General features: G+C 37.8%; 3 protein-coding genes across 3 annotated transcripts; 2 read left to right on the forward strand and 1 right to left on the reverse strand.

Annotated features, from left to right (window-relative positions):
* Nucleotides 1–1,678: 1,678 nt before the first annotated feature.
* LOC141701551 (uncharacterized) lies at nt 1,679–2,323 on the reverse strand. Its single transcript, XM_074505184.1, has one exon. It carries the CDS (start codon nt 2,321–2,323, stop codon nt 1,679–1,681), a length of 645 nt encoding a protein of 214 aa, XP_074361285.1.
* A 1,826-nt stretch (nt 2,324–4,149) lies between these two features.
* Nucleotides 4,150–7,170, forward strand: LOC141701552 (L-ascorbate oxidase homolog). The gene is made up of 6 exons (XM_074505185.1): nt 4,150–4,611; nt 4,717–4,826; nt 5,567–5,837; nt 6,039–6,141; nt 6,301–6,646; nt 6,756–7,170. The coding sequence occupies exons 1-6, from the start codon at nt 4,477–4,479 to the stop codon at nt 7,126–7,128; spliced, it is 1,338 nt and encodes a 445-aa protein (XP_074361286.1). The 5' UTR covers nt 4,150–4,476; the 3' UTR covers nt 7,129–7,170.
* Nucleotides 7,171–24,374: 17,204 nt separating this feature from the next.
* LOC141701553 (uncharacterized) lies at nt 24,375–25,952 on the forward strand. Its single transcript, XM_074505186.1, has 3 exons — nt 24,375–24,499; nt 24,605–25,137; nt 25,220–25,952. Exons 1-3 carry the CDS (start codon nt 24,451–24,453, stop codon nt 25,724–25,726), a joined length of 1,089 nt encoding a protein of 362 aa, XP_074361287.1. The 5' UTR covers nt 24,375–24,450; the 3' UTR covers nt 25,727–25,952.
* Nucleotides 25,953–26,514: the final 562 nt, after the last annotated feature.

A 26,514-nucleotide genomic window follows, 5' to 3' on the forward strand; every position in this document is an offset into this window, starting at 1 on the left:
GGAACATACACGGCACAACCAAATACTTTTAAATGAGATATATTAGGTACTTGACCAAGAACTAATTCTTGAGGTGATTGTTTGTGGTAAGCAGAAGGCCTTATTCTAATTATATTTGCAGCATGAAGTATTGCATGACCCAAAACAGATATAGGTAACTTTGCCCTTAGGAGTAAGGGACGAGCAATAAGTTGAAGTCTTTTAATTAAGGATTCTGCTAAACCATTTTGTGTATGTACGTGAGCCTCCCGGTGTTCGACTGAGATTCCTACTGACATACAATAGTCATTAAAAGTTACAGATGTAAATTCAGCAGTATTATCTAATCGGATTGATTTAATGGGATGGTCAGGAAATTGAGCTCGGGGTTTAATTATTTGGGCAAGTAATTTGGCAAAGGCTGTATTTCGGGTTGTAAGTAGACATACATGAGACCATCGAGTTGACGCATCAATTAAAACCATAAAGTACCTAAATGGGCCAGAAGATGGATGTATAGGACCACAAATGTCACCTTGAATTCTTTCTAAGAATTTCGGGGACTCGGTTTGAAGCTTAACTGGGGATGGTCGGACAATAAGTTTTCCTAAGGAACATGCTGAACAATGAAGTTCATCTTGGGATATTATCTTTTGAGTTTTAAGAGGATGTCCCACAGAATTTTCAATGATACGACGCATCATAGATACTCCTGGTTGACCGAGTCTTTCGTGCCAAAGGGAAAATAGTTTTGGGTCTATGACTTTGGGGATGTTGACACTATGAGATTCAAGAACTCATATACTTGTAACATATAATCCTGAAGAAACCAAGTGGAATTTTTCTAGGACCCTTTTATTGTCAATGGTGTTTGAGGTGATGATAAGGTATTCTTTTTCATTCTCATTAATAGTTTCAACGTGAAACCCGTTAAGACGGATATCTTTAAAACTCAGTAGGTTTCTAGTTGACTTGCTAGAGTATAGAGCCTCTTGTATGTGTATGTGTGTCTTATTTGGTAGAAGAAAACTAGCTTTCCCAAAACCTTCTATTATATTTGATGTACCCGATACCATCCAGACATGTGAGTTGGTTTTAGTCAACTGTGAGAAGTATTTCTGACTCGGTAAAATAGTGTGTGTGGTTGCGCAGTCAACAATGCATATATCTTCCATCTCTATACATATATAAATGAAAAACATCTTTATTAAAAATAAACCGAGTACATAGAACAACAATATGAAACAAGTACATAAAATGAGTACATAAGTAAAACACAAAGAAAATAAGTAAAGCATGACAATACATATGAAGTCTAGTCGTCTAAACCATAATAAAGATTAACACCAGTGTCTATTTCATTTGAGGCCTTATTGACTGGTTCATTAACTAGATTATAATTAGCGAAGTTGGTTTCTACTCTCTTTCCATTATTCCTTTTGGATGACTCGTAGAGATCAACAAGATGTTTGGGTGTGCGACAAGTACGTTGCCAGTGGCCCTCAGATCCGCACCTATGACAGATGCCTCGGTTCTCTCCTTCTTGGGGCGCCTTTCTTTTATTTGGCACTTCACGTTACCATTTCTGGTGGCCAGAGTTGTAACCATCATGTTGCCACTTCAGGTAGCTAGAATGATATTGATTGTGAAACCGACCACAAAAATTTCCACGTCCACGGTTTCGTCCATAACCCCGTCCTCATCTATGCCCTTTCTCACGTTTATTCTTCAGGAATGACGTGTTATGTACTTCAGGTAACTGGGCAGAGCCTGTGGGACGTATCTTATGAATTTTCAGTAGCAACTCATTATTCTTCTCAGCCACAAGAAGGAGAGATATCAGCTCGCCATATTTCTGAAAATTACGCTCCCTATATTGTTGAGCCAGGATCATAGTGTTTGGGTGAAAGGTTGAGAGGGTCTTTTCAATCATTTCAGTATCAGTAATATTTTCACCACATAAAATTAATTTTGAGCTTATCTTGAAAAGAGCAGAATTATATTCAGCTACAGATTTGAAATCTTGTAACCTCAAATTAATCCAGTCATATCGGGCAGATGGCAAGTGAACAAGTTTTTGGTGATCAAATCTATCCTTGAGATTATTCCAAAGGGTGAGTGGATTTTTGATAGTGAGGTATTCAGATTTTAGATCTTCGTGGATGTGATGCCTAAGAAAGATAATCGCTTTTGCATTTTGTTCAACAGTTGGGATCTTTTCCAGGTCAATAGTTTCTTTTAGGCCATTAGCACTAAGGTGTAATTCCACATCAAGGACCCATGACAAATAATTATTCCCGGAAACATCCAAGGCAACAAACTCTAATTTTGCAAGATTCGCCATTCTGAATAGATTTTAAATAAGATATAATATGTCACATAATATTTAAACAGGCAAGTTGAAATAATAATTTTATACAAAAGTTACGACGGCATAGCCGACCAGAAAACTTTTGATTATTACTTGACGGCAGCGCCATCTTTATATTAGTATTACTTGATGGCATAGCCATCTTTATAGATTTCAATCAATAACATAAATATGTAATAATATTTAGAAGAAAATGAGGAAAAGAAAACGTACCTCTTTTATGAAATAGTTTTAGTTGATAGGGACTCGTGGGTCAGAATAAGTCATAGCTCTTTCGAGAATAAAGCTTCAGTTAGCAGAGACTCGTACTGATAACGTGTTATAAACCTTGACTGAAAATATTAGTTATGTTTAATGTAAAGGAAGTATAGGAGAATAGAAGATGGAGAGAAAGTTGTGTTGTATTTCATTAGCTAAATGAGCTATTTATAGTAGTTGGTTTAAAAGACTTAGTAAGTAAGATATTCAAATCTTCTTCATTAAGTATTACAAAACTTCCTCGATAAGCTTTACGAGTCTTCCTCGATAAGCTTTACAAGTCTTCCTTGGTAAGATTTGAGAGACTTCCTCGATACGCTTTGACAATCACTTTATTTTTATTCAAATATTTTAACAAGAAAAAGTTTGTACTTGCTGCAATAATCAAGATAAATAGAGTCAGAGGTCGAGATCAAATGAACGGTCAGAGTTTTGTCTATGTAAGTAGAGTTTACTTATTTTTTTAAAAGGAGTTAAACCGAACCAAATTTAATAATTAAAGAGAAAGTGATACTCCCTCCGACCTATTAATCTTTTTCTATTTTGAGTTCTTACATTATTTATGATAAATGATTGACTACTCCTTTTTTTATTATTATATGACATTTGACTTTTGTGCACATACTTTTAAGTGTTTTGACCGTATAGTTGAAATAATTATTTTCAACTTTTTCTTTTTGTGAACAAAAATATAAAATTAAAACTTTAATTTACAAAAAGAAAATTTTAAAAAATATTATTTTATCTATACAGTCAAAACACTTAGAATTGTGTGCACAAAAATCAAACATCATATAAATAAAAAACAGAGGGAGTATTAATTTATGTCTATTTTATAAGATCAAATATAGTCATGAGTGATTTTGTTGGATTCATATTTATGGGTACTTTAATACAATGAAGGTTTTATATTTAATATTAATATGAAATTAAAGATATTAACAATCAAAAGTGTGCATTGGTAAACGTGTCCAACACAAATAGGAAACGTTTTTAGGGACAAATGGAGTATTAAATATCGGCTCATTAGTAACTTTAGAAATCGTATATTACTTTTTAAACTATAGATGTCGAAATTTATTATATTTTAATATTTTACTTAATTTTAATTTATGTAAATTACAAATTATTTAAGGGTGTTTATGAAAATGTAAACCATTGGAGATGAACATATTGTGATAATAATATTTGGTAGTTTATTTACTCAAAAACTAAGTCTTTAGTTTAGAAATATTAACAAAATTTCTAAAATTATTAAATTATTTAAAAATGTTGAAAAAAAGTACTTATAAAAATATTTAAATAATTGGTAATAATTTATTGTTCGTAGTATATATAAAATTTATCCGAACCGAGGTGAGTTATTAAGTTCAAAAGTCCGAACTTATTTCGAGCTAAATGAATCGAATTCGAATTGAACAGACAAAAAACTTGACTCTACTCGTTTAATCATTCCAATTCATTTTCTTATTGAAAATCGCTCTTTCAAGAACAAACTAGATCAAGTTAACTTAAATGAGCCGATTGCAGAATTCTGTTGACAAATGAACGAACCTGACCTGTTTATTTGCCGCAGCCACAACATTTCACCCAACCAGCAACAGCACCAAAAATAAGAAAATGAAATGAAGAGGAGCATGTTGTAGAGCAGTACAAAATGGGCGAGGAGGACCCAACATAATGTATAGAAAAAACGATAGTAGTAGCCGCACTTTGAGAATAAATCAAACATCACCATTCATATTGTTCACAGGACACCACCACCGCTCACTTTAAAATTTATCACCATTTATTTACATACCCACCGCATTTTCCACTTGAAACACCCCCCGCACTCTTTTTCTTTTGCAATATATTTTTGCCAAAAAATGCAGCTTAATTTAGCAATTGGTTTAGTTAGTGTGCTAGCATTTGCATTTTCCATCCAAGCAGAGGATCCTTACAGATTCTTCAACTGGAATGTTACTTACGGTGATATCTATCCCCTAGGCGTTCGTCAGCAGGTGCGTAAATTCTATGCATGTTTACTGGATTTCGTGCTAGTAGAGTATATATTATGTATAATCTGATTTTGTGCAAAAAAAAAATAAAAAAAAAATCTGGTACAGGGAATATTGATCAATGGACAATTTCCTGGCCCTGACATACATTGTATCACCAACGATAATCTTATCATCAACGTCTTCAACAGCTTGAACCAGCCTTTTCTAATCACCTGGTAAGTTTCATATTTCTCCATTAATGTGCTTAAATTTCATTGTTTATATTTAAATTCCAAGGAAGGGGATCCATGAGGATCATCTAAACCAATCCCCGCACTAGGGTCTAGGAGTAATCACCTAACACCCAAAGGTCTCCTTGTAATTTCCGCAGAAAACCAAATGTCTCATTGTTACATTTCATCTCTATTCAACGTCTTTAGAGAACGAGATCTACTATTACTTTAGGAATGAAGCGTGAGATATACTGTACAACTTCGGACTAAATCTTATAGCACATCAGGTAATAGTAGTGTGATACCATGCGCTCGCTCGCGCTTATCACTTTCCTCTGTTTTGGACGTGTAGAGTGGCATGGTTAGGTGCCAGCTACTGATCCTTGATGGCCTTTGTGCTATTACTTTGCTGTTTTCAGTAATTAACACAAGCTGTTCATTATTTACTTTACAAGTTTTACTGTTTTAGATAGTATATCTTATCTCTTCATCTCTTGGACACGATTCTTCTCGCTTGTGCTCAGTGCCTCTAGTATATTCTAGTGGAATTTTTCAAGTTAACAATTCAGACATTATTTCATCTCTTTTTCTCAAAGAAAATCGTAATATTTAATGTTTCTTGAAATATATAAATTACAATATATTTTCAAGAACAGGTACTCATCATCTCTATTTAGGTAAATAAAAGAAAATTACTTGAGGCATTATTTTGCAATTATGTCTAAAAAATGTAAATATTAAAGGAACGGGATCCAGCAGAGGAGGAATTCATTTGTGGACGGAGTCTATGGGACTACATGCCCTATCCCTCCAGGAAAGAACTACACCTACATTCTACAAGTAAAGGATCAGATTGGAAGCTTTTACTATTTTCCTTCCCTTGCATTCCATAAAGCTGCTGGTGGATTCGGAGGTATCAGAATCCTTAGCCGTCCCAGGATTCCTGTCCCATTCCCTGATCCTGAAGGCGATTATACCGTGTTAATTGGAGATTGGTACAAGTCTAATCACACGGTATGTATGCCCCCGTTCACTATAATAAATTGGAAGATAATTTACTAATAATTGATTCGTTATGTATTATCAATTTATTGTAACTTCTAAAATTGAGCTTTAGGAGGTAATGTTAAAACACAGTTTTAGGTGTCTGAGAGAAAATATCTACTTTACATATGTCTAAATTTGTGGGCTGAAAAAATTTCACTTTTTCCACAGAAGTTGAAGGCAATTCTTGATAGTGGTAGGAAGTTGCCTTTTCCTGATGGCATTCTTATCAATGGGAGGGGTCCTAACGGAGTCTCTTTCAATGTTGAACAAGGTACATTGTCTAATAGTTTTCGATTGATATCATTATAATGAGCTTAGGAGGTTGAATAGTTTCCGTTGGCTAAAAGAGGTGGTCTACCTAGAAAGTAAGTGCTTAAGCATAAAATAAAATGACTGAAGATTGTTAGTCATTTCAATCTTCGTTGTGAAGGTAAAACATACAGGCTCAGAATATCAAATGTTGGACTACAAAATTCACTGAACTTCCGGATTCAAGGCCATAAAATGAAACTAGTTGAGGTGGAGGGAACACACACACTACAAGCGACCTATTCATCGCTTGATGTTCATGTTGGTCAATCTTACTCAATACTAGTCACAGCCAATCAACCAGCTAAGGATTACTATATTGTTGTATCATCCCGTTTCACCTCTAAAATTCTCACTACTACTGGTATTCTCAAATATAGTAACTCTGCTGGTCCAGTGTCCGGTCCTCCACCTGCTGGGCCCACTACTCAGATTGACTGGTCTTTGAACCAGGCACGCTCCATCAGGTTTCTATCTTAGCTCTTGATAGTATATTATATATCATATCTATTGTTATCACAGTTGAAGGAAAGCTGTTCTGACAAATGGTTCTTGATTATGAACTTTGTTTATCAGGACTAACCTCACAGCAAGTGGACCAAGGCCTAATCCACAGGGCTCTTACCATTATGGAATGGTAAAAACCAGCAGAACTATAAGGTTGTCCAGTTCTGCTGGTCAAGTTAGTGGCAAACAGAGATATGGAATCAATAGTGTTTCCTTTGTCCCAGCTGACACTCCCCTGAAGCTGGCAGACTACTTCAACATTGAAGGAGTTTTTCGTGCTGGTAGCATATCATCTAATCCCACTGGTGCAAGTTTGTATCTTGACACATCTGTTATGGGTGCTGATTTCAGAGCTTACGTTGAAATTGTATTTGAGAACCCGGAAAATATTGTTGAGAACACATCGGTTATATTTATTGAATCTCTAATAACCTGTAATTAAATTACACATTAATTTGTTATCATATTTAAATAATTTATTTTATTTATAACAACCTGAAATAATATGACATACCAATTTTAAAATATAGTTAATTATTATAGCCAACTTCACAAAAGTAAATAATTTTACAGGTTTATTAAATTTTTAGAAAATCTTTATTTTAAATTATTTTAGATAACCGTCGAAGATAGTGACATTAAATGGATTGTCTGCAATTCGAGAATAATGGGAGTAAAGTTGTTCGAAATTTAGATCTTTCTTGAATTACGAGGGTTAGACAATCACCCAGGATCTATCAAAAGGTTAAGATGTTGGTAAAATTTGGTAGATGGATCTAATTTTTTGACATGTACATCTTCCGTACTTGCAGGTGTACCCCAGATCATGGACTGCTATTTATGTCCCACTTGATAATGTGGGAATGTGGAATCTAAGATCAGAGTTTTGGGCACGACAGTATCTCGGACAACAGTTCTATTTGCGTGTCTACACAAATTCTAATTCAATCAGAGATGAGTACCATATGATAACTCCTGGTGGCGGGGCTGCTCCTTCGACGCCGTCCTGGATCCTTCGCCGCTGTAGAGGTGTAGCTGTGGTTGGGTTCCTACAAAACAACACCGGAAGGGGGGTTGGAGTCCCGCGGCGCCTCCGGCGTGAGAGTAAGAACTAGCTTTTTGGGAAGATGAAGATGAATACGAATGTAAGGTGGCTGTGTGTGTATATGAGTGTGAAAGAATGATTAACCCCAAAACCTCACATTCTTGGGCTATTTATAGCCCAAGGATAGGGTTTTAGGGTTGGTACCTTTGAATCGTAGCCATTGATTCTGGGAGCGGAGGACACCTGGCGGGAGTGGATGCTTTACATGTGTCAGTGCGGGACTGGCCGAGGAATGTTTTGAGGATCCTCTGACACGTGCCTTGATTATCCCCATGATTGACGCGTGACAGTTACTTCCATCACGTGCTCGGGTCAGCGTCTCACGTGCTGGGATTACTCAAGGTTGGGGTCGCGGGACTGGACTAGTTAGGACTGGACTGAGTTGGGAGGTCAGGACTAGTCCTCCCAGGAGCTGAGTGGAGTTATGAGCATAAGAGTAGGAATCCCAGGAGTTGTATGGAGCTAGGAGCTAGGAGCTTAGGAGTAGGCCTCCCAGGAGCTGTATGGAGTTGAAAGCCTGGGAGTAGTCCTCCCAGGAGTTATATGGACTATCATGTGCCCCCCACTCCCTTATGCAGATTTTCTGGATGGGGGAGTGGATTTGAGTATATTTGTAGAATATGAGCTTTTGATTGTTTTGTTAAAAGAACTTGATCTTTTCTTGCCCCCCAGTCCGGAGTTCGTTGAGTTCGGCGAATCAGGACTAAGGTGGTTGTCCTTAGCAGGAGTTGAGCTTTTATTGCCCCCAGTCCGGATTGCGTTGAGTTCGGCGAATCAGGACTAAGGTTGTTGTCCTTAGCAGGAGTTGAGTTTTTATTGCCCCCAGTCCGGATTGCGTTGAGTTCAGCGAATCAGGACTATGGTGGTTGTCCTTAGCAGGAGTTGAGCTTTTCTTGCCCCCAGTCCGGAGTGTGCTGAGTTTGGCAAATCAGGACTAGGGTGGTTGTCCTTAGCAGGAGTTGAGCTTTTCTTGCCCCCAGTCCGGAGTGTGCTGAGTTCGGCAAATCAGGAGTAGGGTGGTTGTCCTTAGTAGGATTTGAGCTTTTCTTGCCCCCAGTCCGGAGTGTGCTGAGTTCGGCAAATCAGGACTAGGGTGGTTGTCCTTAGCAGGAGTTGAGCTTTTATTGCCCCCAATCCGGATTGCGTTGAGTTCAGCGAATCAGGACTAAGGTGGTTGTCCTTAGCAGGAGTTGAATTTTTATTGCCCCCAGTCCGGATTGCGTTGAGTTCAGCGAATCAGGACTAAGGTGGTTGTCCTTAGCAGGAGTTGAACTTTTATTGCCCCCAGTCCGGATTGCGTTGAGCGAAGGAGTCCGGACTTGGAGGTGGAAATGGTTTTGGGGAGTTTCCCCCCAATTATTTGAATTATTACAGTTGTTATAGATGGAGAGACGTGCCGTAATTATGATAAGCATTAAATACTGCGAGGGATGAGTGGTTGGGATTGTGCCACATGGCGTGGCGATTAGGTTTTTTACCACGGCTATAAAAGGAAGTCCTTCCCCTCTTTCTTGTTTTTTTATCTTCTTTATCTTTTCTCTTACTCTTGCTTCCCTTTTTCTTCCTCCATTTCTTTTTTCGGCGGTGGTTCTCGGAGAAGCTCCAGGTGCTATTGCTGTTTGCTTGGCCGTCCTCAACTTCTCCGTTATCTCTACTTTGTAAGCTTTTTTCCCTTGCTTTTCTGCTTTTTGTTCCATTCTTTTGTTTTGCTGGTGTATTGTATTCTTTATTTGTGCTATTGTGTTTGGTTTTTGTTGGATGTTTTTGTAAGTACGTGTATATATGTGTGTTTTTGTCTATGTTTTGGTTTTTGATTTTGTTTTGATAGTGTTTCTGGAATTAGGGTTTTATGTTGGGGTCCGGACTCGGATAACTAGTCCGGACTGATAGGGTAGGATTTGGAAGTCGTAATTGGTTGTTGTTTTTGTGTTGTTTTGATATCTAAGTTCGGAGTAACAGGCTAGGGTTGTTTGTTTGGATTCGGGGGTTTCCAGTCTGGAGAGGACGTTTAGTTTTATATTTTGGTTGGGTCTCCGGACTGTATGATTTTGACTTGTAATAAAATTGAATCGTAGGGTAGTCCGGACCATGTAGCTTCAAAGATAAATAAACTGTAGGAGTTTTAGACTAACCTTTGTAACTTGTTTTAGGTTTATGGTCCGGACTAAAGCTCTTGCCAAGGCATTCATAACTTGTTATCCGGGGCCATCTAGTTCAGATTCTGAGTCTTCTGCTGATTCTGAACGGGTTGAGATGGGGAAGAGGGCTTCCACTTCGGATTCTGAGGCAATAACGAAGCTTACGGTTGCTAAAATATCTTCAAGAAAGGTACCCTGTAGTCCGGAGGGGCTGTGGGTGGAGAATCTTGGTTATTTTGTTACTAAGAGCGAGGAGATAGAAAACAGTTTTTATTTTAGGAGCATTAGGTCCGGATATGCTAGGCAGGAGAATGCTGGCCCAGGGCCCTATGATAGGGAAGTTTTTGATAGGAAGTTTGCGAACAGCATAGTGGCTAAGGAGCACTATGAGTTGAAGGATGAGTATTCTGGGCTAGATAATGAAGCCCAGGATTCGGCGGTCCGGGCTGCTTTTCAGTTGGATCGGCGGATTGAGTGGAGGTGGCCGACTCCGGACGAGAGGGCTCATCATAGGCCGGCTGATGGCTTCGTTCCTGTGTGGTTGGAGCATCTCCGGTCTGGATGGAATCCACACTAGCATTTGTTTCTAAAATATTTGTGCAAATATGTGTACAAGATCTCTCCAATGCAGATAACGCCTAATGGAATAAAGTGGATGACTTGGTTCATTGCCACCTGCAATCAGTTTAAAGTTCAGCCCACTTTCAAGCTGTGGCATCACATCTTTCATTTAGTCCGGTCTAGCCAGTTTCCGTTATACGAGCTTCGGTTCCGGGCTCCGGAGTGTGGATATGGTGGCTCTTATAGGCCCGTTATTCAGCAGTCTTCGCTGAAGTTTTGGAATGGGGAGTTGATCATGCTCCGGGGTTTGGACTTTGTAAGAACCCTGATTTTTGTAATATTTTAAAACTTCTGTGAATAGTAACTTGAGCTAATTAAGTAATACGTATGGGGATCATCATAAAATGAATAGTGGAATTTTGAGAATCCGAGATCATATTCTTGTTTATCGAGGAAAATAAGTGAATGTAAAAGCCGACGGAATTCGAAGATTCACAATTATACTACGTGTTTTCGTATCCATAAAGAATGGCGTAGAACCGGGAATACTACGTGAAATAAATAATATATCAAGGTGTTTCTATGATCAAGAGAAGGAATGGAATTGGTTATAGGATTATAAGCGATAAAAGAAATCGCTACGAAACAAGTCGTTATACGTGGAAACTATCGGAATGGAACGACGATTGCGTTTACGATAAATAAACGAATGAGAAATTAAATCCCATGCAAGTTGGCCATGCATAACCAAGTCCTAACTAGTAGTTAGGAGTGTAACTAGATGATTAGAAGCTAACTAGAATAGTTAGTAGAATAGTGTTGAATAGTGATGGGAGACAAACAAGTACACAAGCCATACTTCTCCCTTTTCTCACTTCACCACACAATCAAACCAACCCATACCTTTGCCAAATTATTGTCAAATCTGCTGCATACATCCCATATATTCATTATACACTCCCACACTTTAGCCACAAAAGAAAACAACCCCTTTTCCCTCACTTAAAGCTCTCCCATTTTTCATTCCAGCAGTTCGGATTTTCTGAGCAAGGGAGAAAGAAAAATTCATAACTCAAAATATACTCATTCAAATATCATGAAATTTTTACCATAGCTTCTATATATCATGGGTAAGCTTCGTACCAAATTTCAGCCTCAAATTATGTTTTTTCAATTTTATAAAAATGTTTGAATGAGCTGCTGAAAAGTAACTCCAAAATTCTAACTTGTTTCCTTGTTTTGTTTCTTAAGGATCTAGCCCTTCTAAGTGTTTTCTAAGCAAACCAAGCCTCAATCATCCTAGCACTAACCTTCCTAGTATCCAAGAAGGTATAACTTTCAACCATTTAAGGTTTTATGGTTGAATTTAAGAGTTATGTTTGTTGTAGTGTTAAGATCCAAAGGATTGTATTTGTTTGAGTTTGTATTGATTATGTTCTTGCTAAAGACTTGAGATGTTGAGTTGTAATCCATGTATGTGGTACTATATAGAGCATATAAGGTGTATGTGGGTGGATCTTGAGAAGTACTTGTGTTTATGATGGTTATAGGTAGTGATTGTGTTAAGATCAAGTAGTAGAAATTGAGTTTGGGCATTCTTGCACTTGATCTGTTTTCTGCAGGACATTCGGCCATGAAAATGGTTAAAATTTGAACACCACTGGCCATAACCAGATAGATCTTGTTTTGTAGTTTCTATACATGTGTAGATCATCATGAGGAGATTTACGGTTTAGGAGTTATGGTCGTTTTAGTGTAAAACATTTCTGCGATTAGCCAACTGCACTTAAGTCCACTTGCATGGTGATTTTGAAGGACTTAAAATAATTTCGAGATTCTGGAAAAATTATAAAAAATGGATATGACAGTAGAGAAGACTTTCCAAAAAGAATTTTGAGAAAATATTAATTTTTCGATTTTATAAAAATATTTTGGTAAAGCGAGCGCAAGCGAGAAACGCATAAAAACCAAGTTTTGACGCGCGTTTTCTCACGTTCGAGCTTAAAACTCGAAATGAATTTTCTAAAGCGAACGATCGATTTCAAAACTCGACCATGTTATAAAGTGAGAATATAAGTGTTGAGAATGTGACGATCGGAGATTCGTTATACTTGAGTAGTTGCGAAAGTTGCTTAATAAAAGCGAGACGTTAATCGCGTACTAACTTAGACTGTTGGTTCTTGTTTATAGATCGCCAACCAAACACTAGATACCATACCACTTCGATTACTCGAGGCAAGTTTTCGAAACCCTATCTCATACTATCCATGCTATATATATACTGTTGTGATATTGATGTCATGATTTACAGTTCAAATATATATGCTTGTCTATGATATCAATGCATACGAATTATGCGATTGTTTACGAAAACAAATTTCGTTTTACACGAGTATGAGAAATTGAAACGTATTTCAAATATAATATAGGATAATGGGAGTCGGAAATATTTTAATAACGATTTAATTCCGGAGAGAGCCGAACGCGAAAGATTTCTATTTTGATAAACAAAGTACGTTCGCGTAATATATATATCAAGCGAACGATTGAGATTTTGACTTAAACTTCGAGAAATATTGGTTTATTCATTTAAGGGACACCCTTACTTGATTGATTATTTTATAAAGCGATACTTAAGGGATTATTAAATATAAAGAAAGTATTTAAAAATATACTGAATAGTTTATAAATCATTTCACGTTATTTAATAAAGATTTAACTATTCAAAGAGCAATTATAGGATACCAAATCCTGTTTTGATTATTTGATTAAGGTATCTCCATTCGTTGGACCTTATTCAGAAATATTTTGTATTTAAGGTTTTTTTATTAATTCATTGAACCTTATACAGATATATTTTATTTATAAGATTTTATCAATTCATTGAATCCCTATTAGATTATTATGAGACTTTAGATATTTAATATCTTTGGACTTCTAAAAACTTATTTAAAAATAGACATAGTTCCCAAGGGTACTTTCTAAATTATTCAAAACTGTTGAAAGAGATTAATCATTTGAAACCTATCAAAACCTTAGGGAACTTAGTCTAGAAGCATAAGAGTTTTGCTTCCTCGTTCAATAAAGAACAAGTGAGTAATATATGTGTCACCCTACTACAGATAGGGATTTGAAAATGATTTTAAATTCAAAATTTCGACAACTCCAAAAGATCAATTCAGTTAAAAGTGATGAATAAAACATCTTATTTACAGGTCAACTTTTAACGACCTATTCCTTTGAAAAAGGATTTTGAGCAAAATATATAATTGTTATGGGACTGGAATGTGGCCTGCCCGGCACGGAGTGGTATCGGGCAGTGACCAGGCGCGGAGTGGCGCATTATGCAAGCGCGGAGTGGCGCATTGTACAGTTATATGGTCTATGTGACCATTGACTTTCGGACTTGCACGGCAATGGGCAACCACCGTGTAGTGTCTTGATGAGCCCAAAGGCGGCTAGGTTTGTATTCCTTCTACTAGTAGAGAAAATTTCGTACTCGGCTGATCACCGGTACGTGGTTTATTCCAGTATAGTCCCTTTCTTCCATTTTGGAAAAACTGTTGTGAAATATACAACAGAGAGCCGATAAGGCTGAGTTTTTAACAAGGATATTGATGAATATATATCAAATCCATTTGAGAAATCTGCCGATAAGGCTGAGTTTAAATAAGGATGTTGATGTTCATATATCAAATCCATTTGTGAAATCTGCCGATAAGGCTGAGTTTTAAATTGGGATGTTGACGAATATATATCACACCCATATTAGAATCTTGGTTCGAGTAACATCTTGAGATTTTGAAATAAAATGAGTACGAGTATAAAATGATTTTGAGAAAGAGATGAATATAAGTATTCATTGGATATACTATTGTAGTTGATTTTGAGAATATTATAAATTTGATAAGCATATAAACTTTTAGAACGCTTTGGAGATACAAAGTATAATTATTGGTTTTATTTATCCTTACATACTTAAATATGGGGATATATACCTTGCTGAGCTTTAATGCTCACCCTTTCTTTTATATATCATATCACAATAGACTACCAGCATGGATCAGACCAGGACTGCTGTCCTTAGGCGGGTAAGGAACGCTCGTGAGTTCCGTAGGCTTTTTGTGCGCCAGCCCCGTCAGGTAGATAAGTGGAAATGATTTATTTGATAATGTTTCCAAGCATATAACCTGTGTGTATGTGAGTTTGAATAAAAGGTCGAGTAATATTGTGAAAAGAGAATTATTTAATTAATAAGTGATCGTAACGACCCGAATTCACGACCTTGGATTTGGGGGTGTTACAGAAATGGTATCAGAGCCAAAGGTTATAAGTCTTGGAAACAGTAAGAGTAAAATGGGTAGACTGAGGATCTAAAAGTTAACAAGAACTCTCATCGAGTTCGTAGTCGGATTACTATGGAGTAGTCGCGACGGTAGTACCCAAGGGGACCTTAGCCTTAAGAGTTGAGGCATTGGTTGAGTTATTAACAGTCGATTGAAAAGCCAACATTAAGGGAAGAGAATGAGTTGTAGCACTCAGAGAAAAGATTGCTAAGAGTTATATGCGAAAGAGAGTCCATTGGTTGAGCCAATAGAGTTTGTTGATGGACTACCAGGAGTTATGTTGAAGTGTTTATGTGAAGTGTTATACGAAAATTGATGGAATCGTTTAAGATCGACATAATGAGGAAAGGAGAAAATTGTACATGATTTTTTTTATAATGTTGATATAGAAGTGGAGCTAAGTCTCCGGAGAAAGCGGGATGAAGATGATACCCCAATACCATAGGTTGATTGGAAAACCCGAGTCTTGCCACTCATAGCTCTTTATAGAGTGTCCTTGAGGAGACATATTAGGCAAGAATCAAGATGCTTAATTCTTTTACTATTAAGGTTATTACGTTACCTGAATTGGTTGAAAGTATTATTCCGATAATAAGGGTTCAATACATGACGAACAGCGATTCTACCAAGAAGGGTATTCGCTATACCATTGAGGAATCTATGTCCTATAAGGAAGATTTTAGCGTGTCCCAAGATGAGAATGCTATGCGATAATACGAAATCATTTCGTCCGTTAAGCCATTATGGTTCGACACGGAAAGCGAGAATTGACAGAATAATTTCTAAAAAGTTTCATGCTCCTGCAATCAACGCAGCAAGCTACGAACTACTGGAGGAGAAGACCAATAAGTCTGACGCAGAATTGCAAGAGTGGGATATCACTAGGAGCTACGTGTATATTCTCGACAGGATGTCGTCTTTTGTTAACGCATCAAATCAGGTGCGTGGGCACAACGTTGCGAGTAACTAAAGAGGAATGAAGAATGTATTTGTGGCAAAGCGAGTTATTAAGCGACTTTAACATAATGAGTAGAGACGCGAATAATGTTATATTGGTGATCTTTAATATTAGCATAACGATGCCACCCCGACATATTGGGGAACTAGAGCAAACCCTGCTGAATTGGTAAACCAAAATAACCAAGAACACGAGGAAGTCGAATATAATGAATTCGACTTAGAGGATTACAATGAAGAAGAAACTATGGATACTAACGAGGGGGAAGGCCAGAGCGGAAACCCCATGGACCAAATTATGAATCTTCTTCGAGATAATTTAAATTGTCACCCTCAACCCAGGTTGATCATGTTCCAGTTACTAATGTCTTTAAGGCCTTTAGGTTGTTAAAACCCCCAGAAATTTCAAGGGACTGCTAATCTGTTAAGGCCAGAGCTTGGCTGAAAGAAATGGAAAAGAGCTTTGAGATAGTGCCTATAGAAGAGACACAAAAGACCGTGTTCACCAATTATATGTTGAAAGGAGAAGCAAATTATTAGTGGGAACCTAAAGGAACCCTGGAGACTGATGTGATTATCACATGGGGAAAAGTATTTCCCAGGTTTATGGAGGCTCAGATGGAGTTGAAGTTTCTAGAGATTAAGTAAGATAAGATGTCAGTGGCTGTGTACAAAGCCAAATTTATTGAACTGTCGAGATTCGTGCCGGAGTTTGTGAACACGAAAGAGAAAAAGGCAAGGAGATTTCAGCAAGGGCTGAAACAATGAATTCAGGACCGAGTGTCATTACTTGAGATAACAGACTATGTGCAAAAAGGCCTCGATTGTAGAGGCAGAGAGTGAGCAAGGTCAAAAAGAGGAAGAGAGCAAGAAGAGGAGTTCGGAAGCCAAGGCGGTAGAGCGATAAATAGAAGTTTCCGATTAGGACTGAGAGGGGAGCGGTGTCCCAACCCGTAGTGGGTACCAGGTTTAGCGAACCGGTAAGCAAGAGTATCGCCCAGGGAGGTGGTCAATATAGGACTATGTTTTATAACCAGTTTCGGTCACCCCTACCAGATCATAAGTCATGTGGGGAGAAACATCTCGGGGTATGTAATTTGGGAAAAGAGCTACTGAGGTTCTTTAATTGCAACCAACCAAGACATTATTCTAGCAACTGCCCCAACCCAGCTAGGGCGTTATAGCAGGTAACCTTTTACTCAATTTGGTTACTGCAAATATTCTGTTTAATTCTGAAGCAACTAAGTATTTTATATCGCGATATTTTTGGCCAAGTTAAAACTTAATGTGATTCCAACGCGAGAATTATTGCGAATAAAAATAGTGAATCGAGAGGTTGTTCCAATTAATGAGATTCATCTAATCTGCAAGTGGGAACTAGGAGGGAAGGACTTTAAGTTGGACTTAATTCCTTTCAGGCTGAGAGAATTTGGTGTGGTCTTAAAAATGGATTGGTTATCGAGCAATGGTGCTCAGATTGATTATAAAGCAAAGAAAGTTAAAATCCGAATGCCGAACGGCAAGGAAATTGTGATTAAGGGTCAGCGTCAGACCCAGAAATTTTTGAATACTGCTCAAGCGAAGAAATTATTGAGGAAAGATAGCAAAGCGTATTTAGCATACGTGGCGGGTACCAAGAGAGAAGCCCCGATGTATGTGACATACCAGTTGTTCACGAGTTTGAGGATGTGTTTTCCAAAGACCTTTCAGGATTATCACCTGACCGAGAGATAGAGTTCGCTATCGAATTAGCATCAGGAACGGCATCAGTTTCAAAAAGCCCCATATAGGCTAGCCCCGGTTGAAATGAAAGAATTGACTTCACAGTTGCAAGAACTGTTGAATAAAGGAATGATGAGACCAAATGTGTCACCATGAGGCACACCAATGTTGTTTGTCAAAAAGAAGGACGGTAGTATGCGATTGTGCACATAGTATAGGGAACTGAATAAGCTGACTATTAAGAACAGATACCCTCTCTCTAGAATTGACGATTCGTTTGACCAACTTGAAGGAGTGGTACACTTTTTGAAAATCGATCTAAGAATGGGATATCACCAACTGAAGATTAAAACAGGGGACAAATACCATATTTCGCACGAGGTATGGACATTATGAGTTCTTGGTGACGTCGTTCGGGCTAAAGAATGCCCCAGTAGCTTTCATGGACTTTGTGAATCGAGTGTTTAAAAAGTATTTGGACGTGTGCGTCATTATTTTTTTATTGATAATATTTTAGTCTATTCTAAAACGGAAGAAGAACATGCGGAATATCTGAGGATAGTGGTAGAAGCATTGAGAAGAGAAAAGTTGTTTGCCAAATTCTCAAGGTACAAATTCTGGCAAAATGAAGTTCAGATCTTAGGACAATTGATGAGCAGTGAAGGAGTGTTAGTTGACCCTACCAATGTTGAGGCAGTATTCCAATGAGAAAGAATAACCACACCTACGGAAGTAGGAACTTTTGGGAATTAACCAGTTTTATGAGAGGTTCGTACGGGATTTTGCTAAGATATCAGGACCTTTGATTAGGCCTACTTGCAAAACGGAAAAGGTTGTGTGGAATGAAAAATGTGAGGAAAGTTTTCAGGAATTGAAAAGAAGTTTGGTATCAACCCTCGTGCGGGCATTGCCCGATGGAAAGGGTGATTTTGTGATCTATAGTGATGTGTCACATAAAGGATTATGATGCATGCTCATGTGGCATGGGAAAATGGTTGCTTATGCCTCACGGAAGCTGAAGGAATATGAAGTAAGATACCCTACTCATGAATTAGAATTAGCAGTAATAGTTTTGCTTTGAAAAATTGGAGACAATATCCATACAGAGAAAATTGTGAGATCTACACTGACCATAAGAGCCTTAAGTATATATTTACTCAGAAAGAACTCAACAGGAGACAGAGGAGATGGTTAGAGTTAATGAAAGACTATGTCGGTGAGATTTTATATCACCCAGGGAAGGCCAATGTGGTGGCCGATGCCCTTAGTAGTAAAGAGAGACTCAAGATGTTGACAACGCCGGAGGAACTAGTGAGAGAACTCGAGGAGATGGAGATAGAGGTGAAGTCACTGGTAAAGGGACTGATGGACTAATTGAGATCAAATTAGAACTGGAATTGTTAGAAAAGATGGGACATTATCAGGAAGAGAAGACGAATGAAGAGCGAGAATCTTTGACTGAGAAGAAGTCAAATATGAGAAAGATGAGAAGGGAATTATGAGGTATGCGAACCGGATTTGGATTCCGAATGTTCGAGAATTAAAAGATGAAATTTTACGCGAAGGACATAATTCTAGATATTCAATTCATCCTGGAGGTACCAAGATGTACCGAGATCCAAAGGAATATTATTGATGACCCAACATGAAAAGAGACGTGGCCAATTGGGTCAGTAAGTGTTTGACCTGTTAAAGAGTGAAGGTGGAACATCAGCGACCGAGGGGACTCCTACAACCCTTAGGAATTCCGATGTGAAAGTGGGAACAAATAGCCATGGATTCTGTGGTAGGATTTCCCCGAGCTAAGGCTAACCGTGATGCAATATGAGTAATTATATATCGACTGACCAAGTCAGCATACTTTCTTCCAATCAAGAAAACCTACATGGTGGATAGATTAGCAGAGCTATACATCAAGGAAATTGTGATAAGACATGGAGTCTCTGTAGCTATCGTATCTGACAGAGATCCCCGATTCAACTCCAGATTTTTTTGAGGAGCTTTCAGGAATGCTTATGAACCAAACTGAATGTGAGTACTGCATACCATCCACAAACCGATGGACAAAGTGAGTGAATCATTCAGACATTGGAGTACATGTTGAGAAATTTTGTAATTGATTTTTAAGGTTATTGAGATGAACACCTATCTTTGATAGAGTTTGCCTATAATCATAGTTATCATGCGAGTATAGAAATGCCCCCACATGAGGCGCTGTATGGTCGGAGGTTCCATTCACCCTTGTACTGGGATGAAGTTGGTGAAAGAAAGTTACTAGGTCCCGACTTGGTGTAAAGAACGAGGGACATAGTTGAGTTGATCAGAGGATGACCGACAGCGTAAATATGCCGACTTAGCACGAAAAGACAGAGAGTATGAAGTGGGTGACCAGGTATTTTTGAAAGTGTCACCATGGGAAGGACTGATGAGATTTGGAAAGAAAGGGAAGTTGAGTTCCCGATATATGGGTCCTTTGAGATTTTGTGACAAATAGAACCGTGGCATACGAATTGGCTTTACCTCCAAACCTTCAACAGGTTCATAGTATTTTTCATGTGCCAATGTTGAGAAAGTATAATGCGGATACCAAGAATATAGTGAAACATGAGTAAGTACTAGATCTATTCTACATTGAGCAACCAGTTAAAATCATTGGTTGAAAAGAGCAAGTACTCAGGGACAAGAGTGTCAAGCTATTCAGATTCTTATTGAGATATCCCAAGGTCGAGGAGTCGACTTGGGAATTAGAGAGCCACCTGCGAGAAAGGTACCCCCATCTATTTGTGAGTTGATTCCGGGACAGAATCCTTTTAAGGGGGGGAGACTGTAAGAACCCTGATTTTTGTAATATTTTAAAACTTCTGTGAATAGTAACTTGAGCTAATTAAGTAATACGTATGGGGATCATCATAAAATGAATAGTGGAATTTTGAGAATCCGAGATCATATTCTTGTTTATCGAGGAAAATAAGTGAATGTAAAAGCCGACGGAATTCGAAGATTCACAATTATACTACGTGTTTTCGTATCCATAAAGAATGGCGTAGAACCGGGAATACTACGTGAAATAAATAATATATCAAGGTGTTTCTATGATCAAGAGAAGGAATGGAATTGGTTATAGGATTATAAGCGATAAAAGAAATCGCTACGAAACAAGTCGTTATACGTGGAAACTATCGGAATGGAACGACGATTGCGTTTACGATAAATAAACGAATGAGAAATTAAATCCCATGCAAGTTGGCCATGCATAACCAAGTCCTAACTAGTAGTTAGGAGTGTAACTAGATGATTAGAAGCTAACTAGAATAGTTAGTAGAATAGTGTTGAATAGTGATGGGAGACAAACAAGTACACAAGCCATACTTCTCCCTTTTCTCACTTCACCACACAATCAAACCAACCCATACCTTTGCCAAATTATTGTCAAATCTGCTGCATACATCCCATATATTCATTATACACTCCCACACTTTAGCCACAAAAGAAAACAACCCCTTTTCCCTCACTTAAAGCTCTCCCATTTTTCATTCCAGCAGTTCGGATTTTCTGAGCAAGGGAGAAAGAAAAATTCATAACTCAAAATATACTCATTCAAATATCATGAAATTTTTACCATAGCTTCTATATATCATGGGTAAGCTTCGTACCAAATTTCAGCCTCAAATTATGTTTTTTCAATTTTATAAAAATGTTTGAATGAGCTGCTGAAAAGTAACTCCAAAATTCTAACTTGTTTCCTTGTTTTGTTTCTTAAGGATCTAGCCCTTCTAAGTGTTTTCTAAGCAAACCAAGCCTCAATCATCCTAGCACTAACCTTCCTAGTATCCAAGAAGGTATAACTTTCAACCATTTAAGGTTTTATGGTTGAATTTAAGAGTTATGTTTGTTGTAGTGTTAAGATCCAAAGGATTGTATTTGTTTGAGTTTGTATTGATTATGTTCTTGCTAAAGACTTGAGATGTTGAGTTGTAATCCATGTATGTGGTACTATATAGAGCATATAAGGTGTATGTGGGTGGATCTTGAGAAGTACTTGTGTTTATGATGGTTATAGGTAGTGATTGTGTTAAGATCAAGTAGTAGAAATTGAGTTTGGGCATTCTTGCACTTGATCTGTTTTCTGCAGGACATTCGGCCATGAAAATGGTTAAAATTTGAACACCACTGGCCATAACCAGATAGATCTTGTTTTGTAGTTTCTATACATGTGTAGATCATCATGAGGAGATTTACGGTTTAGGAGTTATGGTCGTTTTAGTGTAAAACATTTCTGCGATTAGCCAACTGCACTTAAGTCCACTTGCATGGTGATTTTGAAGGACTTAAAATAATTTCGAGATTCTGGAAAAATTATAAAAAATGGATATGACAGTAGAGAAGACTTTCCAAAAAGAATTTTGAGAAAATATTAATTTTTCGATTTTATAAAAATATTTTGGTAAAGCGAGCGCAAGCGAGAAACGCATAAAAACCAAGTTTTGACGCGCGTTTTCTCACGTTCGAGCTTAAAACTCGAAATGAATTTTCTAAAGCGAACGATCGATTTCAAAACTCGACCATGTTATAAAGTGAGAATATAAGTGTTGAGAATGTGACGATCGGAGATTCGTTATACTTGAGTAGTTGCGAAAGTTGCTTAATAAAAGCGAGACGTTAATCGCGTACTAACTTAGACTGTTGGTTCTTGTTTATAGATCGCCAACCAAACACTAGATACCATACCACTTCGATTACTCGAGGCAAGTTTTCGAAACCCTATCTCATACTATCCATGCTATATATATACTGTTGTGATATTGATGTCATGATTTACAGTTCAAATATATATGCTTGTCTATGATATCAATGCATACGAATTATGCGATTGTTTACGAAAACAAATTTCGTTTTACACGAGTATGAGAAATTGAAACGTATTTCAAATATAATATAGGATAATGGGAGTCGGAAATATTTTAATAACGATTTAATTCCGGAGAGAGCCGAACGCGAAAGATTTCTATTTTGATAAACAAAGTACGTTCGCGTAATATATATATCAAGCGAACGATTGAGATTTTGACTTAAACTTCGAGAAATATTGGTTTATTCATTTAAGGGACACCCTTACTTGATTGATTATTTTATAAAGCGATACTTAAGGGATTATTAAATATAAAGAAAGTATTTAAAAATATACTGAATAGTTTATAAATCATTTCACGTTATTTAATAAAGATTTAACTATTCAAAGAGCAATTATAGGATACCAAATCCTGTTTTGATTATTTGATTAAGGTATCTCCATTCGTTGGACCTTATTCAGAAATATTTTGTATTTAAGGTTTTTTTATTAATTCATTGAACCTTATACAGATATATTTTATTTATAAGATTTTATCAATTCATTGAATCCCTATTAGATTATTATGAGACTTTAGATATTTAATATCTTTGGACTTCTAAAAACTTATTTAAAAATAGACATAGTTCCCAAGGGTACTTTCTAAATTATTCAAAACTGTTGAAAGAGATTAATCATTTGAAACCTATCAAAACCTTAGGGAACTTAGTCTAGAAGCATAAGAGTTTTGCTTCCTCGTTCAATAAAGAACAAGTGAGTAATATATGTGTCACCCTACTACAGATAGGGATTTGAAAATGATTTTAAATTCAAAATTTCGACAACTCCAAAAGATCAATTCAGTTAAAAGTGATGAATAAAACATCTTATTTACAGGTCAACTTTTAACGACCTATTCCTTTGAAAAAGGATTTTGAGCAAAATATATAATTGTTATGGGACTGGAATGTGGCCTGCCCGGCACGGAGTGGTATCGGGCAGTGACCAGGCGCGGAGTGGCGCATTATGCAAGCGCGGAGTGGCGCATTGTACAGTTATATGGTCTATGTGACCATTGACTTTCGGACTTGCACGGCAATGGGCAACCACCGTGTAGTGTCTTGATGAGCCCAAAGGCGGCTAGGTTTGTATTCCTTCTACTAGTAGAGAAAATTTCGTACTCGGCTGATCACCGGTACGTGGTTTATTCCAGTATAGTCCCTTTCTTCCATTTTGGAAAAACTGTTGTGAAATATACAACAGAGAGCCGATAAGGCTGAGTTTTTAACAAGGATATTGATGAATATATATCAAATCCATTTGAGAAATCTGCCGATAAGGCTGAGTTTAAATAAGGATGTTGATGTTCATATATCAAATCCATTTGTGAAATCTGCCGATAAGGCTGAGTTTTAAATTGGGATGTTGACGAATATATATCACACCCATATTAGAATCTTGGTTCGAGTAACATCTTGAGATTTTGAAATAAAATGAGTACGAGTATAAAATGATTTTGAGAAAGAGATGAATATAAGTATTCATTGGATATACTATTGTAGTTGATTTTGAGAATATTATAAATTTGATAAGCATATAAACTTTTAGAACGCTTTGGAGATACAAAGTATAATTATTGGTTTTATTTATCCTTACATACTTAAATATGGGGATATATACCTTGCTGAGCTTTAATGCTCACCCTTTCTTTTATATATCATATCACAATAGACTACCAGCATGGATCAGACCAGGACTGCTGTCCTTAGGCGGGTAAGGAACGCTCGTGAGTTCCGTAGGCTTTTTGTGCGCCAGCCCCGTCAGGTAGATAAGTGGAAATGATTTATTTGATAATGTTTCCAAGCATATAACCTGTGTGTATGTGAGTTTGAATAAAAGGTCGAGTAATATTGTGAAAAGAGAATTATTTAATTAATAAGTGATCGTAACGACCCGAATTCACGACCTTGGATTTGGGGGTGTTACAGACTTGCACCATCTACCCCATATAGCTTCGGAAGGAGTCCGGACTCGCTTTCGCAGGGATGTGCTCCGGGGTGAAGCTCTCCGGTTAATTTTTGCATTTTGTGAATGTCTGGGTTTCCAGATGACCCGAGACACCTTTATGAATCATAGAACTTTGCATAGGCTGGGCTGTAAGTAGTTTTATTTCTTGTCCGGACCTTTTAAATGTTTCTTATCTGTTCCCATTTGTTGTTGGTTCTTGTTTTTGACTTGTGTTTTTTGTTTGCTTCTTGCAGGTTTACCACATTATAATCCGGACATGTCGTCCTCCGCTTATAGTGATGCTCTGAAAGGTTTGGGCAAGGCTTTCAAGTTGCCAAAAAAGAATGCTGTTGGTGGATCCGGATCGAACGCCTCGGCCGAGGAGGGGTCACAGAGCAATGCCGTCCCCAATCCGGAGCCTGAAGTTCATGTGAACCAATCCACTCCGGAGCATAATGTTGAGTTGGATATGGGTAATGAGTTTGACAATCTTGAGGATCTGGGTCCTATCGGGGAGGTTCCGGGTGCTGATTCTGGGCGGAGGAGGAAGAGGCTCCGGACTGTTGGGTCAAAACCTCCTAGGGCTGAAAATTATGAAGCTGGCTCTGGGTCCGGGGCTGGCAAAGGGAAAGCAGTTGATGTGGATAGTCCGGATAAAGATGGTCCGGCGCTGGAGGAGAAGGTGGCTCGCTTCATGGCTGGGATTCCGAGTCAAGCTCAGTGGAGTAAGATGAATGAGTCCGGATCTGATGCCACTATGAAGGAGTGTTCCCGGCTCTGGGGTCAGGTATTTTCTTTCATTTCTTGCTTCTTGTTTATTGTGTTATTTTGACTTAGAATATTTTTCTAAGTTTATATGTCTTTTGTAGCTTGGTGGATATATGGCCGGATCCGCCTCTCTTACTTACAATGAGATTAAAGGTTTCCGGAGCTCTGTTGCTGATAAGGATGCTGAGATTAGTCGGCTCCGGGACCAAATCATTGAGAAGGATAACTCTTTGTTCGGGTTGAACAAGAATCTGAATGAAGTGACTATCCGGGCTGATAACGCGGAGAGGGAGGTTTCTGGTTTAAAATCCGAATTGGCAGAGCTCCGGAGGCAAATGTCTGTTGTTCGTCCGGAGGCTGAGGTTATCGATGAGTTTAAAAGATCTGAGGAGTACGATAGGGCCCTTGCCAATGCTGGTGCTCCGGAGATAGCTCGCTGCTGGCTGGTTGCTGAGCGACACATCAAGACTAATCCGGAGGCCGATTGGGATAGCTTCGTCTCCGAGTTTATCAAGGCTAAGGAAGACATTGAGCTCGGATTGGGGGAACCGGAGCCATTTGACGGCCCCTGTCCCAGTTTCATTCCTCCCAGTGCTCCGGACGCTTGACTTTCTATTTGTTAAGGACTTTTTGATATGTTCGATCTATGTAATATTCGTACTTTGCTCCGGACTTTGTTGAGTCCGGTGAATCTGTGATGAATGCTTTCCTTGACGCTATTTTACTTTGTTTCTGTAGTTTGTTTGTGCCTTAGAATATTTTTCCAAGTAAGGTTTTATTATTTCTAGAGAACTAACAATGAGATTTACAAAGGGGGGTTGAATGTAAATCTCAAAACTTTTTCAAGTTTTGAGCAGTTTATAAAGACTGTGTGTTCAAGATGAACAAGTGTGTGAATTGCTTTAAGCTGATACAGACAGATATATATTCAAACACAAATGTAAAGAACACAATAAACCTTTAAAAACTTTTCTGGTGGATTTGTTGTTCCACCAGAGATGGTATTTCAGAAATTCTGTGATCTAAGAATTTGATCACAGCTGCATCCTAGTACAAACTAGATAATTTTTCTCTCAAGATTTTTCTAAACAGCTCTGGAAAAATTCTTATCTAATTACTAGCTACTACTTGGTTTATATATTACCAAGTTTACAAGTGAAGACAAAGATATATAAAATAATAAAGTAAGATCTCCACTTGTTTCTTCTCCAGTTCTCTCCAGTACTTTGTTGACTTAATGTCTCTTTATACTAGAGTAGAACGGCTGCTTTTTCTGATGTTCCTGAAATTAGGCTGCCACATTTCAGTTATCTCTGTTCACCCACGTGCCTCTGTTTGTAGGTACAACTACCACTTATCAACGGTTAATCAACAGAACATCCGTTGAAGCTTTCAT

This window comes from Apium graveolens, unplaced genomic scaffold (assembly GCF_009905375.1).
Source record: "Apium graveolens cultivar Ventura unplaced genomic scaffold, ASM990537v1 ctg4044, whole genome shotgun sequence".
In the NCBI taxonomy this organism is placed as follows: domain Eukaryota; kingdom Viridiplantae; phylum Streptophyta; class Magnoliopsida; order Apiales; family Apiaceae; genus Apium; species Apium graveolens.